The sequence below is a fragment of the Trichosurus vulpecula genome, chromosome 5 (assembly GCF_011100635.1).
Source record: "Trichosurus vulpecula isolate mTriVul1 chromosome 5, mTriVul1.pri, whole genome shotgun sequence".
Lineage (NCBI taxonomy): Eukaryota > Metazoa > Chordata > Mammalia > Diprotodontia > Phalangeridae > Trichosurus > Trichosurus vulpecula.
The window spans coordinates 93930976-93948281 of record NC_050577.1 but is presented as its reverse complement, the minus strand read 5'-3'; the positions used below and the strand labels follow the sequence as shown (position 1 = coordinate 93948281).

The 17306-nt window shown below is 48.9% G+C and overlaps 2 protein-coding genes across 3 annotated transcripts in view; one reads left to right on the top strand and one right to left on the bottom strand.

Moving 5' to 3' along the window:
- The first annotated feature begins 5398 nt into the window (after positions 1-5398).
- On the top strand, positions 5399-11666 carry CHPF2 (chondroitin polymerizing factor 2). The gene is made up of 4 exons (XM_036760012.1): positions 5399-7468; positions 7998-8562; positions 9258-9440; positions 10207-11666. The coding sequence occupies exons 1-4, from the start codon at positions 7206-7208 to the stop codon at positions 11512-11514; spliced, it is 2319 nt and encodes a 772-aa protein (XP_036615907.1). The 5' UTR covers positions 5399-7205; the 3' UTR covers positions 11515-11666.
- A 136-nt stretch (positions 11667-11802) lies between these two features.
- Positions 11803-17306, bottom strand: part of SMARCD3 (SWI/SNF related, matrix associated, actin dependent regulator of chromatin, subfamily d, member 3) — a 47469-nt gene continuing 41965 nt past the window's right edge. For both annotated transcript variants that reach the window (XM_036760014.1, XM_036760013.1), the window contains 11 exons: positions 17202-17244; positions 16069-16191; positions 15430-15552; positions 14989-15084; positions 14592-14693; positions 14174-14335; positions 13250-13347; positions 12936-13071; positions 12523-12645; positions 12284-12385; positions 11803-12003 (listed from right to left, as the gene is read on the bottom strand). In XM_036760014.1, coding sequence (XP_036615909.1) covers positions 11950-12003; positions 12284-12385; positions 12523-12645; positions 12936-13071; positions 13250-13347; positions 14174-14335; positions 14592-14693; positions 14989-15084; positions 15430-15552; positions 16069-16191; positions 17202-17244 — 1162 coding nt within the window. In that variant the 3' untranslated portion in view covers positions 11803-11949. The remainder of the gene's footprint in view (positions 12004-12283; positions 12386-12522; positions 12646-12935; positions 13072-13249; positions 13348-14173; positions 14336-14591; positions 14694-14988; positions 15085-15429; positions 15553-16068; positions 16192-17201; positions 17245-17306) is intronic.

Below are 17306 nucleotides of genomic sequence, written 5' to 3'. Positions count from 1 at the left end.
TGCAGACCATATCAGACTGCTTGGCAGATGCAACTTCTTCACATTGAGATTGCTCCTGGTAAAATACTGATGATGTAAGGAGAGTGCCTTGGAGCACTAGGTGGTATACATAGATGTTCTGGAGTTGGTTCTGTTAGCTAATCACATGAAGTGAAGTAGAGGGGCTTTGATTGGTTTTGGAGGCATATAAAAATTTTATCAGCATCAGACACTGCCTCAATTGCTCTCAAGGGATCTTGGTGACTTTTGCTAGTGTTATCTAGTAAGAGATCATGCTGTAAAGGAAGAAGCCTCCAGGTCCCTGAGGACATGTAGTCCCTGAGAAATAAGCTTCAGTCTTTGGCTTCTGCATTTGTTCTTTTCCATTCTAAATGAAAGGACTTGAGCCTCTTTGGTCTTGTGAGTTTGAAAGCTATGGAGAAGGTCTTTGCTCTTGGAGTTCCAGAGTCTAGGATCTAGGTCGTGTCGCAGGAATTTATACGCAGAGGAACAAAGAGTAACCCTCTGGACCCTAGTTCATCAGTGGCTGAGACAAGTACTTGTCCATCATTAATGTTACCTTTGGGTGTGCACTTAATGGGATTCATACTATGTAGAAATTAAGCTAAGTTTTGAACCAATTCCCCAAAAGATTGAAGTGGTATAGGAAAGAGTATGCCCCTGAGATAGTGGGGAAAATGTTTATATTTGCTCTTGCTGTATTTTAAAGTAAATATACTTTTGAAAAAACTTCCCAGCATTAAGTGGTTGAATGGACCTGGGACATTGCTCACAGGTCGCTAACCATGAAAGCAGCACAGCTAGTGGAAGCTCAAGCCTATGATGATAGAGAAAAGAGACCCCCAGAGCCCCTCAAGGTACTCTAGAATGATGAGAAGGAGAAGTAGCCTGCCTGGCTCTGAGAGAGGGCCAGAGTGTACACACTACAGTACGTTGACATTCACCTGACAGGATCATATAAAGAGGGATGGATTCAGAAAGAAAGATCTCAGCTGAGGTGATATCAGAGACAATTCTGCTCAAAGGGACAGAAGCGCAAGTCTGAGGAGGTCACTCTGTTGCAGACTTCTGACCAGGCTGGGGTGTGATTTTGGCAATCTCACACAAGCATATTTATAGGCCCCAGCTCAGTTTTTGTACTTGTGACTCTGAGCAGTGCCTTCTTAGCTAGACCCTGTCCCCATTGTCTACAGACCTCTGTCTCCCTACGCTGACCTGGACTGGAAAAATGACTTACTGTGATTTTTCACTGGATTTCCTAATCTGGTCTGGTGCTCTTTCTCGGTGGCCACTGTTGTTGTCTATGGGAGGAGATCTGGGCTATACTGCTTTTTCCTACTTTGCCATCTTTGCTGATCTCTCCTTTATATAATTATAAATATAAATAAATATGTATGTATAGGCACATATGTACGTATAGTGGCTACATGCTCAAAATTTTAGAGTCCATTACAAGATATTATAAGCTATTTAAAAATAGTCATACTTCTTGGCATCTTTTGCTCTGCCTTATAGTAGGTTCAAGAGCAATTTAATAAGCTCACATTTACATAGCCCCTTAAGGTTGATAAAGTACTTTCCACATACCAGCCCTATAAGGAAAGCAGTGTAAGGATTTTTCTGTCTACTTTACAGACAAGGAAAATGAATTTCATAGAAGTCTAAAGTACCCATTGTCATGCAGTTAGTAAACAATAGAGCTGGGACTCAAAGTCCAGGTCTGGTTTTAAGGGCAGTGCTTTTACTACTATACCATGGCTGCTTCTTGGTGGATATTTGTTGGAGGACTGATTAATATTGTTACTATTTCACAAACCCACTAGCTCTCATGTCCTTGTACAGTGAAGGAAGAGCCAACAAGGACCCAGCCCTTAAAGTGCTTGCTTGGATACTCAGGGAGGTTGAGTAAGGCTGCTTCTAAAAATTTATGATGAAACAGCCCTTCCTTCCCCCTCTTCAGAACAGGTACAGGCAGGGGTGTTTTGGAGACGGCTTGAACACATTGGTACCAGTGTAAGAATTTATACCCTGGAAACAGGCGAATGACTCAGAACTTGATTTATTGTCATGTTAATGATTCAGAATTAATTGAAAAGTGTGTTGTACATACATTATTTCTTCTGAAAACCAATTGTTAAACATTTCCCAGCAAACCCCTGGTACAAGTCTTCTCTGCATCCTGTCAGCTTACTTCCCGGTTATGAAAGCTGTTTAATTAGTTGTTGAGGTGGAAATGAGTGTGTACACACAAGGTTCAAACAGATGAACTTCAAACACTTCCCTGGTGGCAAGTGAGGCCAGAACTGCTGAGGGCCTCTGAGAGAGGGAGGAAATAGTGGCAGTAACCTGTGGTCACTGTCTCATCTTACTATCTGCGCTATGTGGCCATAAGCACGTGGCATCTCTGCACTTTTTCCTGTTGTATTTATCTTCCTTGCTCTTAGGTGAAAGGATTCCCAGTGCCAGGAAGCACCTCTGAAAGGAATTCCAAAAATATGGGAACTTTAAATTCAGTATGGTGAATAACTTGGTACAGAGGACAGTTATGCCTAAGACAAGGCAGGTGGAAAGAGGTAGTTCTTTCAGCTTTTGCTAAGAAATACCAAGTAGCCAGCCAAGGGAAAATGAGTGGTCTTAGAGTATAGTAGAAAAGGCATTAAATTTAGATGCAAATGACTTAGGCCATCTTCCATCAAAGCACTTCTCATGTGTACTTCAAGATTATACGAGATCTCTTGAAAACTATAACAAAGATAGTTTTGTTCTACAACCCACTATTCATTAATACCAAATGAAGCATTAAATAGGGGAACATTTCCCGTTGGTTACTTTCATGAAGATCCAGCCCAGAGTCCAAATTGAGGAGGTGTTTCCTATAAACGTTAAGGTCCTCTAGATTCTCCTGTTTTTTTTTATAATCTTATGATGATAGTACCAAGCCCCAGAAAATTACAGGGGGTCCTAGCTGAAATCCACAAACACTCTAAAGAGTTTGGCCTAATTATCTACTTAGGAAAAACCAAACAGATAAAGAATAGCCATTATCCAGACTATGATATACAATTGAATGGACAGCCTGTAGAGCCCATCCATTAGTATCTATCTTAAACTAGGACTGCAAATGGGCAATGAATTAGGTCCAGAATTGAACAGGAGAAGAGAAGGCTGGATTGCCTTTGGAAAATTGCATAGTTATTTTCATGACTAGAAACTTCTCCCTGAAACAAACATTCATTTTAAAAATACCAATATTCATCCAGTGGCTTGAAATGCAGAACATTACAGTCTCTGAAGAAATAGAGATGAATATTGCCCAGAGTACAATGAAGAGAGATAAATAATGGGTATGAGTACTATAATGCATTATAGAGAATTAAAAGGAGGAGCAAAATGATGCCATCAAAGGAATGTGTGAACAAAAAAGAAGATGAACAAGAGCTAGGAATAACCAATGAACAACCCAAGTGCTCTGTTGATGTCTTCATGATGTCCAGAAAAAGTGAGTAAAGCTCTCAGAATGCTCTGTAGGAAATTTATGGGAGATGTGTACAAGAGTCATAATAGACAGTCAGAGATGGGTGCAATTATTATGGTTGGAAGGACTATTCGCATTGATGAGATCAATCAAATAAGCATTTTACTATTTCCCATAAACAAACATCTATTAATCTCCTACTATGTGCCAGGCACTGTGATACTGTCCTAAGGTTGCATTCAATCAGAGAAGACAACATGTACATATACACGTTATATAAAAAAATACAAAGTAATCTTGAGTGGAAGGTGCTAGCATCTGGGGAGTAAAGAAAGGGGTACATATTCATGTAGAAGATATGTGAGCTTGAGCTGAGTTTTGAAGGAAACAAGGGATTTTAAAACACAGAGGTGAGGAAGGAGTGCATTTCAGATACAGGGGATAGCCTTACGAAGGCTAGAAGGAAGAAGGTGGAGATGAGCAAAGGGGCAAGGGAAAAGAGAAGAACAGAGCATGGAAGAGGGAGGGTAGGAGAAATGAATAGTGGTGGGAGGAACAAGAGAAGGAATGGAAGAGTGGAGAAGAAAAGGAAAGGAGGAAGAAAGAGTGGGAAGGAGATAGGATATATAAAAGAAGCTGTTTTAGGGTTGGAGAAAGGAATGGGCATGGACTGTATCTTTCACATTTGTATACAAGGCCTTCAGAGCAGTATTTTGGCAACATGTCCAACTCTTTGTGAGCCTTTGATCTATAGCGGGCCTTTACTGTCTACAGGGTTTTCTTGGCAAAGATACTGGAGTGGTTTGCCATTTCCTTCTCCAGTAGAGAAACAGAGGTTAAGTGACTTGCCTAGGGTCATACAGCTAGTAAGTGTCTGAAGTCACATTTGAACTCAGGTCTTCCTGATTTCAGACCCAGCCATTTTATCCATTGAACCACCTAGCTGCCTCCACTTTGTACGTAGCAGGTGTTTAATACATTTTGTTGAATTGAACTGAAAAATTAAATTTAAATTAAGGAAAGAGGAGGAGAAAAGAGGGGAGCAATTGGGTGGAGAAAGGGAAAATCCCAGAAAGGATAAGAAGAAGAAAGAGGCAAAGGACCATGACTGTGTCCAGGCCACATTAGGACAGAAATAGGCTCTCCTCGAGCCGTTGGGACATCCTGGTGGAGCTGCTCTGTCCCGCCAGGGTGCGCTGTCCCAAGCTGTTCGGTACTTCACCGGGCCTCGTGTTACGAAGCGCTCCGCTGATCTGGCAGGTGGGCTCCATCCCCTAGGGGACGTGCTGGTCCAGCTTGGCAGCTCAGTCCTTGGCCAGCTGCGCTGTCCTCTTGGAGTGGCTCTGTCTCCACAGCGCTGAGTTGAGCTGTCCTCACCGCGCTTCCACAGTCTCGCTGGGCTCTGTGGTCTCAGTGGAGCGGTTCTTTTCCCGTGAAGCTGCGCTGTCCTCAAGGATGCTCAGTCCTCGAGGGGTTGCGCTGTCATCCAGAGGTGCTCTGTCCTCACGGGGATATTCTGTCCTCGTTGTCCTCAAAGACAGTCTTACGGGGCTGCTTTGTCCTCGAGGATGCTCCGTCCTCGAGGGGTTGCGCTGTCATCCGGAGGTACTCTGTCCCATTGGGATACTCTGGCCCTATTGTCTTTCCTGGGCTGCACTGTCCTCGAGGACGGCCTCCCGGGGCTGCTCTGTCGTCAAGGGGTTGAGCTGTCACCCGGAGGTGCTCTGTCCCCACTGAGTCACCAAGCTCTTCTCTGGGCGACGTGCTGATCCCGACGGTCCCGAAGCGGGGCGCTGTTCTTTCTGGGCTGCACTGTCCCAGCCGCGCCTCTCCGTCCTGTTCGGGCATGCGTGCTGCGACCCAGAGAGAACCATAGAGAAGGCAAGCGGCCCGGAGCGAGCCGCCGGATGCGGTCACCATAGTGACCGGGGAAGCGGAAGAGGAAGGAGCGGGCCCAGGGGGCTGTGAGGTGGCAGCGGTGGCAGTAGCAGAGCCGGCAAGTCTCCGGACCTTGGTGTCTGGTTCGTTCGTGTCTTGCGGTCGCGATTCGGGCTTTGTCATCCTCTAGAACAGCGTCAGGTCCTCTCCATTTTTTGCTCGGGATCTCCCCTGGGTTGTGTGGAAGTTAGGCTGCTCCCCTCCCCCCCCCCAGTCCCCTTACCCGTCCGGGTCCCCAACAAGGCAGAGGCCGAGCTCTCCCCGGGTCGGTGGGCCTGGAAGCCGCCCGCTTCACTTGACTCCCTGGGAGGAGGTTCGCTGTCTTCCCCGAAGCTTCTGCCCAGCCTTAAGACCCTCCTGGTCAGGATTCCCCCTCCCTTTGCCTTCTTTCCTCTCCCCCTCTAAAAAGAACGAAGGAAGAAAAAAAAAAAGGAAATAACTTCTCCAACGGCTTGTTTGGCGGCCGCTTCCCCAGCGCTTCTTGAAAGAACAGGTCTCCAGCGGTCTCCCGGGACAAACCCAGGCGCATCTTTGTCTCCTCTGTGCAGACTTGGTATTTGTCACCGGCGTCTGGGAGGTAGAGCTACGCTTGCCTCACTTTGAGTGTACGTGCATCCGAAGCTAGCTGAGCCGGGCTTCCCCTTGCAGGGAGACTTAACAGTCGCTTCACCTTCCTTGGTTTCTTTGGTGTTTTGAATCTCTCTTGGATTCTTCGGTCTGGAGCTGGAAGGGGACTTATCCGTTCCAACGCTCTCATTTTACAGATGAGGAAAGGGAGAGGAAGTGACTGGTCTAAAACCACATTGCTATTTAAGTAGCAACATCTCTATAGGTAGAAAGAGCTCATGCAGCAAAAACCACTGGAACCCGGCTCTTCCGTTCCGCTCAAAAAAGGGCCAGGCAAAACTGTTCTTTGCAGCTTGCCTTAGAGTATGCCAGATTCCAGGAAAATGCCCCCTGCCATTGGGCTCTTTTGAGACAGTATGGGTGCTCAGTTGGCAAGCTTGCCTACCTCACTCAGGAACCTCTTCTCAGATACAGAATATTAGTAGCTCTTGGTCACTTTTGACTGGTAGACTACCCTAAGCTACCCTTTCCCCACATCACTAAAGGGAAGGCAAGGAGAGCCAGACACTCTTTTCTTGTTATCAGTCTCCAGCAGATAGGCAAAGTGAGAATTCTAGGGTATGGCTGATCTAGAACCTGGAACTCTGCAGGACAGGCAAATCTGGGTTGGGGCTGAGGTTAGTTACTGTGGTTGGTGGCTCTCGGTTTGAAGTGTCATGAATCTCTCCTCTTATGCCTCTTTCATCTCTTACAGCCACCACTTGCACTAGGTCTAGATTGCAGGTTTTTGTGGCTCTCACTCCTTCCTTGTCTCAGGACCAGCAATCTGGTCCTTAAGTTTGGTTTTCTCATCTTTCACCAAAAGACCAAACTGTGATCCCAGCTGTGGAACTTTGTCAAGCTAATTGCAGGCCTAATTGTTTCCTGTTCAAGAGTTAAATTTTTCTACTCTAACAGCTGGGGAATCAGAGGGGGCTAGAAAATAAAGGCCAGGCTATGCTCAAGGGAAGCTCCTGGGTCCTGATTTTGTCTTGAACTTCCCTGGGAAATGCTGGATCCTGGAAGCACCCCTCCTCTGCTGTGCTATACACCACACTGACTGCAGGTTCCTTACTTAAAGATTTAAGTTTAGCGTTGCCCCAGGCTATATAACCTTCGGTCCAGTTGATCCCAGAGGCTGTGCCCCTTGTTGGGGGAAGGCATCACTGCCCCAGGATACACCATCATGCGACTGAGCTCCCTTCTGGCTTTGCTGCGGCCAGCACTACCCCTCCTCCTAGGACTGTCTTTGGGATGCAGTTTGAGCCTCTTACGGGTCTCCTGGATCCAGGGTGAGGGTGATGACCCCTGTGTGGAGGCTTTGGGGGAACTTGGGGGGTCACGGAAGCTGGATTCAAGGACCCAGCTTGGCCAGAGTGATGAAGACTTCAAGCCCCGGATTGTTCCATACTACAGGGATCCCAATAAGCCATACAAGAAGGTGCTCAGGTGAGAATTGTGCTCTGTATAGTTCTTGAGATACAAGACCCTTACTTTGGCTTTCTAAGAGGTCAAATTTGTAAGCTCCTTGAAGGCAAGAGGGACATCTAGTTCACGTTCAGTAAACCTATAAAAACACTTAGGGTGCCAGGTATTCAGTCATCCTTTTTTTGATCCGAACTCATAATTTCACCAGTGTAAGGAATTCCCAATGTGAAAACTCCCTCTGGTGAAACAGATCAGCAGCTTGTTAAATTACAGTCTTTGAGAGTTGCCTGGGACACTGAAAGTTAACTGATGACGGTCACCCTGCTGATTTGTATGGTACAAGACTTAAAGACTCCAAGGCCAGTTCTGACTATTATGCCAGGGTGCCTCTCTAATCAGTAAATACCACTGAGTGTCAGTAGAGATTGTCTCTTCTTCCTTCTTCCCTAGCCTAACCCAAAGGTAGCATAATCTGAAGGACAAACTGTATCTCAAAAGGGCTCTGGAGAGTTGAGAAGTTGGTCCTTTGACTTCAGTGGTTTCTCTGCAGGACACGGTATATCCAGACGGAATTGGGCTCTCGTGAACGGCTACTCGTGGCTGTCCTGACCTCCCGAGCCACGCTGTCCACACTAGCAGTGGCCGTGAACCGCACCGTGGCCCACTACTTTCCTCGGCTACTGTATTTCACAGGGCAGCGAGGTGCCAGGGCACCAGCTGGGATGCAGGTGGTATCCCATGGGGATGAGCGCCCAGCCTGGCTCATGTCAGAGACCCTGCGCCACCTTCACACTCACTTTGGCGCTGACTATGACTGGTTCTTCGTGATGCAGGATGACACCTATGTCCAAGCCCCTCGCCTGGCCGCGCTTGCCGGCCACCTTAGTATCAACCAGGACCTGTACTTGGGGCGGGCCGAGGAGTTCATTGGTGCAGGGGAGCAGGCCCGGTACTGTCATGGTGGTTTTGGCTACCTGCTCTCCAGGAGCCTCCTGCTCCGGCTGCGGCCCCACCTGGATGGCTGCCGTGGAGACATCCTCAGTGCCCGTCCTGACGAGTGGCTTGGGCGCTGCCTGATTGACTCCCTGGGCATCGGCTGTGTCTCCCAGCACCAGGTACTGTCCTCCTATAACCTCAGGCTTCAGGAGGCTCATCAGAGTCTCCTGGATGATCCTGAGCCTGACTCAATCCATCTCTGTAGAAGCTGCTGCCAACACAACCTTTAGTTTAGCAGCTACGTGCATTTTCAGCAAAAGCCATCCTGCCTCCAGTCCCTATTTGCATTAATTTGCACCTCCCCTGCAATAGTTGTAACACTTCAGAGACATCACAATTACTAGCAGGGGACCCCTGACCAATAGAGACAGGAATAATATTGAACGGATGGGAATTTACTAGATACGGCCTTTACCACAGAGAAGAACCATCTTCTCCCCTTAATGAACACATCTGCTGTTCTCCCAGAGAAAGAGTAAGAGCTACTATTATACATTCAACCCTCTCCTGGAAAGAAAGGGACAGTTCCTGGGTATGTTCCACCCTTCCAGTCTAGAAAGATGGGGCTATTCCATGGAGAATAGGAGGCCTATTTAAGGGAATGGGGTATTCTTAGCTACTGACCTCTCCTTTCTGAGATCAGAAAAGAGGTTGAGGTATGACAGGAGTGAATTTACAGTCCCCTTCCCCCATCTCCTTTACATCTCCAGGGATGAATAATCCAGCAGGGAAAAGGGCAGTTCTTGGGTGAGAGACTCTTAAGGAGCAGTGGAGAAGTCTGCACCCTCATTGTGTCTTTCCTCTGTCCCTCTAGGGGCAGCAGTATCGTTCTTTTGAGTTGGCCAAGAACAGGGACCCTGAGAAGGAGGGAAGCTCAGCATTCCTGAGTGCTTTTGCTGTGCACCCCGTCTCCGATGGGACGCTCATGTATCGGCTGCACAAGCGCTTCAGCGCCCTAGAGTTGGACCGGGCCTACAGGGAGATAGAGCAGCTGCAGGTGAGTCAGAAGATTGGGGATCGTTTACAAGGCGGTGGCTTTGGTCCCAGGGAGATGGGAGATAAAAGAATGAAACGGGTTTACATTGAGAAAGCATCCGGATGAACTGAAACAGCGGCCTAGGCTAGAACTAAAAAGAAGGTGGTGTCCAGGTCTAAGATGACTAGAGAGAAAGCTCATGGGTGAGCCCACGGATGTTTAAGTATCTGAGGTTATGTGAGGAGTAAGAGGGGTACAAGCAAACGCTCAGGGAGATTTGGATATAGGAATGCTGAGTGGAAGGCTGGCAGTTTCTCTTTATTAAGAAGAGAAGCTTTTGTTCCTGTTCCTGGGGACTTGTGACCTGTAGCGATGTCCCAAAGAAGCAAGGTCCTGAGACCAGATCCAGTAAACTGTGGGGCGGGTGGTGGAAACCATATATAGACGAATGGAGATAAAGCAGGAGCAAGAAAAGGGCCCAGCTGTGATAGGGATGTGCTACTGGCTTTGGCGATGATGGAGAAAAGGTGGTCAGAGTTGGTATTTCTCTAGTGCTCTTAATTTTTGTTCAAAACAATTCATTTCTATCATCTGACTCTGTGAAGTAGATAGGGTTAGTTACAGATGGAGGAAAAAGGTTTCATGATTTGCCTAAATTCCTGTGGCTAACGAATGGCAGGGCCAGGCTTGAAACTGAGGGATCCTAACTCTTCATCCAAAAGGTGAATTTGAGCTTAGAAAGCCCTAGCTACACAAGGCTTTGACAGGTTATGGTCTCTCTCTCTAGGCACAGATCCGAAACCTGACAGTGCTGACCCCAGAGGGTGAAGCAGGGTTGAGCTGGCCAGTGGGGCTCCCTGCCCCTTTTACTCCACGCTCCCGTTTTGAGGTGCTGGGCTGGGATTACTTCACAGAGCAGCACATCTTCTCCTGTGCAGATGGGGCCCCCAAATGCCCACTCCGGGGGGCCAGCAGGGCAGATGTGGGTGATGCTGTGGAGACTGCTCTGGAACAGTTGAATAGGCGCTACCAGCCCCGCCTACGCTTCCGAAAACAGCGGCTCCTCAACGGTTACCGCCGCTTTGACCCAGCACGGGGCATGGAGTATACACTGGACCTCCTTTTGGAGGCTGTGACCCAACGTGGGCACCGTCGAGCCCTAGCACGAAGAGTCAGTTTACTTCGGCCGCTGAGCCGAGTAGAAATCCTACCTATGCCTTATGTCACCGAGGCCACAAGGGTACAGCTAGTGCTGCCCCTTCTGCCTACAGAAGCTGCTGCTGCCCCTGCCTTCCTGGAGGCCTTTGCAGCTGGTGTCCTAGAAACAAGGGAGCATGCTTTACTGACCCTGCTGCTGGTCTATGGGCCACGGGAGGGTGGTCGAGGGGCCCCAGACCCCTTTGCAGGGGTGAAGGCAGCAGCAGCTGAGCTGGAGCGCAGACACCCTGGGACACGACTGGCCTGGCTTGCTGTGCGAGCTGAGGCACCCTCCCAGGTGCGGCTCATGGATGTGGTCTCAAAAAAACACCCAGTAGATACACTTTTCTTCCTAACTACTGTGTGGACAAGGCCTGGGCCTGATGTTCTCAATCGCTGCCGCATGAATGCCATCTCAGGTTGGCAGGCTTTCTTCCCTGTCCACTTCCAGGAGTTCAACCCTGCTTTGGCCCCACTGAAATCACCTCCAGGGCCTCCTGGGGCTGGCCCTGATCCACCCTCCCCTGCCGGTCCCGATCAGCCTCGGGGGGCCTCTGCTGGAGGCCGATTTGACCGGCAGGCCTCTTCAGAGGGGTGTTTCTACAATGCTGACTACTTAGCAGCTCGAGCCCGGCTGGCCGGGGAACTGGCTGGACAGGAAGAAGAAGAAGCCCTCGAGGGGCTAGAGGTGCTAGATGTTTTTCTACGCTTCTCAGGACTGCACCTTTTTCGTGCAGTTGAGCCAGGCCTTGTGCAGAGGTTTTCACTTCGAGATTGCAGCCCGAGGCTTAGTGAGGAACTCTACCATCGCTGTAGGCTCAGCAATCTGGAGGGATTGGGTAGCCGGGGTCAGCTTGCCATGGCTCTCTTTGAACAAGAGCAGGCCAACAGTACTTAATCCACTTCTCTGTACACTGGCACTCCTTATCCCTTCCCTTTTGTTGTCTTTGCCCCAGGAAGGGCAAGGCAAGATGGAATGAGACAGATGGAGAAATTGTTACTGTATTTTTTTTAAATGGGAAAATGTTATTAAAAGTTTCTTCTACCAAATTATTGTTAGGTCTGGAGGCAGGGCTGAGAGAGAGGAGAACCATGGGAGGGGAAAGGGATGGGAGACTGACCTTCCCAACGAGCCACTGTCTTTTGCCTCTTATACCTGCCCAGTTCCCAATAACTACACAGTTACTGGTAGCTGAATGACCTTTAATCTGGTCCCCCCAACCCCATATGGAAAATATCTCAGGAGTGATGTTACAGCCCAGGGGGGAGGTCCCTGGTGGGGCAGGGGACCCAGCCCTGGAGGTCCATGGTGATGTCTGGTCCAAGGAGGTCCCTAGGTGTTGCGCACACCCAGGGATTGCTCCAGTTCCTGCCTGCGCTGCTGGATCTGCAGAAAGGAAGAGCAGTAGTGGGTACAGCACCTCTGGGGAGGGAAGAGCCCACCCACAAGCACATAGGCCACCTCACCTGGGGGGGGGAATCCTGGGAGCAAGTTTCCTGTGTTTAGATGGGAGCAGGGGAGGTACTGGCCTTTGGAGGCTGAGGAGGGGAGAGATTTCTCTAGGGGGGATTCTCATTGAGAAGTTTTTTTTTTTTTTTAATAACTTGCCCTGGAACGGAGGGGATGGGAAAGGAAGGAGGGCACAGGGTTGGAACTACCATGCTACCTTGCAGTAGAAATAGCGGCTGACAGCTTCCTGGGACCAGGGCTGGTGGTAGAACTCTGCCCGACGTTCCTCCTCAGGATTTCCTGCTACATCTGTCATTACCTGAAGGAAAGCATAGAAGTCAGTGACTCAACCCAGGACCATCTTCCTCGTCACCCATCTTCTAACACTTAACATTTACCCAAGTCTCATTACCTATACTCACAACCCTGAGCTTTTCCTCCACCCTAGCTTCTTACCTTAAGGTCCCGACTCTGGGAGCGGAGAAGGTCTTGGACATAGCCTTTGGGGTCTCTGGAGAAACTCAGCATGAAGTCCCTCTGAATCTTGAGCTGGTTTATAGATTCGATCGTCTCATGGATCTAGAAGTAGAAATAGAAGGGCTTTCTTATTCTGAACCTGTCTTAATGAGAGAGAGGAAAGTCATGGGAGAGGGAGGAGTGGGGTGTAGCTTTTCTGTCCTGTGCTTCCAAAGGTAAGTCCTACATATCCTTTAATGCTTCCGAGATCTTGGGGAGAGGGGAGTGGTACAGGAAGATACTGAGGTTCAGGAAGCAAAGGGAAAAAGATGTGTCATGATCTGCTTAAGCTCTGTACCTACATTTTGTTCTCTGGGTTTATATCTAATGCTAGCTCTAAGTACTAACCCTACCTTACTGTCCAGGGCGCTGATCTCCTGCTGGTTAGCTGTGGACAGAAGGAAGCTGCTCATCTGACCCTTCAGTGGCTCTTCCACCTCCACGTCAATATCATAACATGCTGTCTTCTTCTGGTCTGAGGGGTCCACACTACCAGAAGAAAGGCAACCCTTAGATTCCAGGGTCTGTACAGGGCCCAAGGGCCTAGGAGGCTTGGGATAGGAGCCAAAAGGGTCAGTGGGAAATGGGAAAGACCAAAAATTGGAGGCAGGGAGAGGGAAATAATTGGAGAATTCTGGGGTGTGGAGAGGGAGAGGAACTGTCTCACCTGATGACATGGTTGATTACAATTGGGTCTGGGGGCAGTAGCAGGGCTGTGAGGCGCTGGGGGATTTCAGAAAATTTCAGCCGAGGACAGTCAAAGATCTGGGGAAAAGGGGTCGGGGGTAGAAGAGATATCATCACCCTTTTGTGCTGGAGGATGTCAAGGTCCTCATTAAAATTTTTCAACTCCAGAAAAGTCCCCTTATGGAGGCTGAGACCATCCATCATTACTCAGTAAAAATGTGAGTATAGTGAGATGACTAAAGAAAGAACTTTTACTCTGAGATTACCTTCTGAGACTAATACCTTAGTGATCTCACATTTTTAGAATCCCTTATATTTTTCAAGGTGCTTTTTACATGCATTATATATTTTTTACAATAGTCCCATGTGGCAGGTGAGGCTGGCATCATCTATTTCAAAAATAAAGAAAATTAGGCTCCAAGTAGAGGTTAAGAAATCTGTTTAAAGTCATGTAGATCTTGGGGCTAGAAACAGGACTTCTGACTCCTAACTCCCAGAGAACCTGGACTTCTAAAAAGCTACAACTTTGGAGGTCTTTAGGTCTGGCTGAGGACACTCAAGTGGTTTAAGTGACTTGTCTCTGTCCACACAGGCATTTAGTGGCGAAGTCAGGATCAGAACCCAGTTTTCCTGTTCCTGATCTGTTGCTCCTTCCTCTACACATGTGGCCTCCAATGAATATCTACTTCTTGCCTTCCATGAAGCTTGAATGGAGCCTGCATGTAGTAGGAGTTCAATAAATATTCATTAAGTTAGTGAATGATTTCATTTGATTCTCAATGCCTTTGGGCAGTGGGAAGATGAAACGGGAATTCAAGAGAGTTTTAGGTTCCAGTTACCTTCTCGGAAGTCTTTGTCCCTACTCGCTGCTCCCTCAGATCCCTGGATTTAGGGGAGAGGTTACCTGCTGGAAGTACTTGTCCCCATTGATGTACTCCTTGTCATGAGAATCCTGCAGCCGATTGGTCTTTACATACTGCCACAGGGCCTGCACGATGGCTGATCGGCTCTGGGTGTGAAGCCCCAGTAGTCGGGCCAGGCGAGGGTCCAGTTTGAACTGGGGAGGCTGTGGGAAAAGGTGCAGGGGAGGATAAAGGGACATTGTGGAACCAGGGACCTTGGAGAAGGCGCTCCTTTGAGATAAGGCTCTCCCAAAGGAAGGGACTCAGGGAAGGAGGAGAGGGTTTCCAAGGGGCCCAACCATCAGTCTAAGGTGGGAGGGAGGAGCTTTCTGAGAGAAAAATCACTGGGGGCCTCTCCCCACAGAGGATAAGGGCACTGATGTGGTTTTTGAGGTGAGGAAGGCAGGAGGGAGCATGTACCTGGTAATCCAACATCAGGAGTAAGGTGCAGCGCACGCTGAGGTCCCCTGGCCGCTTTACCTGGAATCCATCTGTTTCCTGTGTTGTGGGTGTCCGGTGCCACTGTCCAGGGAAAAAAGAGTTAGGTTACCACCACAGACCTGCCTGAATTTTGGGTAATTTTGAGCTCCAGGATGCCATTCCCTAGGCTGAATGCAGAGACAGTTTGGAAATGGTGGTGATCTTAGTCGGGGACCTGTCTGCAAGCTGCTGTAGAGTACTGTACACAGGAGGTGCCTACTGTTTGCTAAAATTGGTCAATCTTGGGCTTTGTGTGGAGAGGGCAGGATTTGGGGTGGGGTGCACAATAACAAGACATTTTTGCTGTACGAATAAATGAATGAATAGGATCTCTCACCTCCACCAGGTGGTTGTCTGGGCCATAGAGATCTTTGTCCAGCTCTATGACCAAACTCTTAAAGAAGGAAGAGAACTTCCGCTTCTGCTTGCTGGGCTGTGGGAGCAGAACAGGGGCCGTGGGGGCAAAACAGGGGCCATGGAGGGTAGAATAAGGCTGGGCTGGGAGCAGGCAAGGGAGGGGCTATCAGGGTGAAACGATGAGGGCAAGATGGGGCAGCATGAACAGATGCAGCCTCCTCCTTTCCTCCCCTAGAACTGTCCCTTCTGCATAAGCACCGCAATTCTCCAAGCCCCACCACCCCATCCCATCCTATCCCATTGCCTCTGTCCTGCTTCCTGATGCCCAACATAAATCTAGCTGCTGTATCTCTCCCAGCAAGTCCATCGTTGGCCCATAACCCACCCCAGGACCCATGGAGAGACCTGGGCCAGGACGTACGTCATCCAGCAGTTTCCCCTCCACCCGAAGTTCCCAGGATGCGATGCTGCCATCTGAGTCCTCTGCATCAGGCTTGGCAGGGTTAAACGTGTTGGAGATATAGAGCCGAAGCTTCCGCTTTTGCTGTAGGAGAAAGCGACACGCCCACCACTGAGCTGTCAGGGAAGAGCCTTTGATCCCTGAGGCAGATAGCCAACTTGGAGAACCAACATTTTATTCTTCGAGGAGGGTACTATATGTCCATCTACCCTAGAACAAATGCTATAATATCCAGAGGGCAGATATCAAACTCCCCCCAGGGCAAATAATAGCTAACATTTCTAAAGAGCTTTTTAAAGTTTGCAAAGCACTTTACAAATATCTCATTTAAGCCTTTCTCAATGGTCCTATGAGATAGGTGCTTCCATTTTACCTATGGAGCTGAAGCTGAGACGTTAGGTTATTTGAGATTAAGGAACTTGCTTGAGGTCACATAGCTAGTTAGTATTGGGAGGTGGGCTATGAATCCAGACCTCTCAATTCTAATCCAGCGCTTTCTACCACACCACTGCTGCTTCCTTATACCATATCCTCTGGTAACTAGATACTATGTCCCCAAAGGCCTGGCTCTGTGGGGTCCCACTCCCAAACCCTTGACACCTTCATTGGCCTCTTCAGGGCTTCTTGGATGTCCACTCGCTTCCGCATGATGGTCTGGTCCAGCTTCCTCTCAAAGGCCAGCAGGTCCATGTAAGCCTGGGACTCAGGGACCAGCTCTCGGATCTGGAGGGAAGGGGCAGAGAGGGGCTTCAACAAATCTGGGCTACGAAATGTAGAGATATCATCTTATCCCAGGACTCTGGAGTTAGGGGTGTCTAAACTCTCGGTGTGGAAAGTGAGGGTTTCAGTCAATCCCAAAGCATGGAACTGACTAAGGAGTGGGGAGATTGCACATCCAACTAACCAACTATTTGCCAGAAAAGACTTCACAAATTAGGGATAAGGGAATTACCTCATCCTTTAAGGAACTCTGTCCATTCTGTCATTAGGGAAGGTGGGATCAGCTGGCAAACTAAACCAGAAAGGGAAAAAGGCTGCCCACTTTGCTCTTTATCAGTCACTGAAGCTTGGGGTTCTAATGAGATGTGATGGCTTCCTAGTGGTCACTGTGAGGTTGGGGACTCTTGGGTCCTTGAGAGAGCTGAAGGAGCCAGCAGCCATAGTTTTGAGTACCATGGGCTCAGACCTCAGTCTCATAGTGCACAAATTGCTGGCATCTCAGTGACTTCGACATCACTTCAGGCTCCTACCCTTCACGGTCTAACAGTGGGACAATTACCCTGTCCAGTGTATTGGTGCCCTCTCCCTATGCTCCCAAGCAGTCTCTATGCCAGCTCTCTGAAGTATTCTACTTCCCAGCTTCGCCCAGACCCCAGTTTCTATTCCCCTCAACCCTCCCCCCAAAGCTTCTGTACCCCCTTTTATCCCCAGTCTCTATTTCTAGATCCCTCAACTTCGATTCACTGAAAACCCACCTCCCCCAGCTCCAGTCAACATTCTGGCCCCTCATATCCCTGCGTCTTTCCTCTGTCCCCCTCCCCCCTCCCAACCCGATGGCCTGGGGAGCCTCACTTCTTAATTAGCTTTTTAGAGAAAAAGTGAAAGTGACTGTGACGAAGAAGCTTTGGCCCGGAGGGAGGAGGGGGAGGTATCGCAGTGGGAGGGGGGGCAGCAGAGGAGGGGAGCAGAAAGGGAGGGGGGCAGGCAGGGGGGCTGCCGTGAAAGGCACTCACCCTTTGAGGGAGGATTTTGTCAGCCATCTTCCTCCTCTTGGCACTGTACATTTTTTAAAGAAAAAACCAGGTTACCATGGCGACAGATCTGGGAGTAACGAGGCC

Bases quoted from the DNA above. Each gene is read 5' to 3' on its own strand.
- CHPF2 (XM_036760012.1), top strand. From the start codon at position 7,206: ATGCGACTGAGCTCCCTTCTGGCTTTGCTGCGGCCAGCACTACCCCTC. The intron at 7,469-7,997 runs GTGAGAATTGTG...GTTTCTCTGCAG, and splicing joins CCATACAAGAAGGTGCTCAG to GACACGGTATATCCAGACGG. The intron at 8,563-9,257 runs GTACTGTCCTCC...CTGTCCCTCTAG, and splicing joins GCTGTGTCTCCCAGCACCAG to GGGCAGCAGTATCGTTCTTT.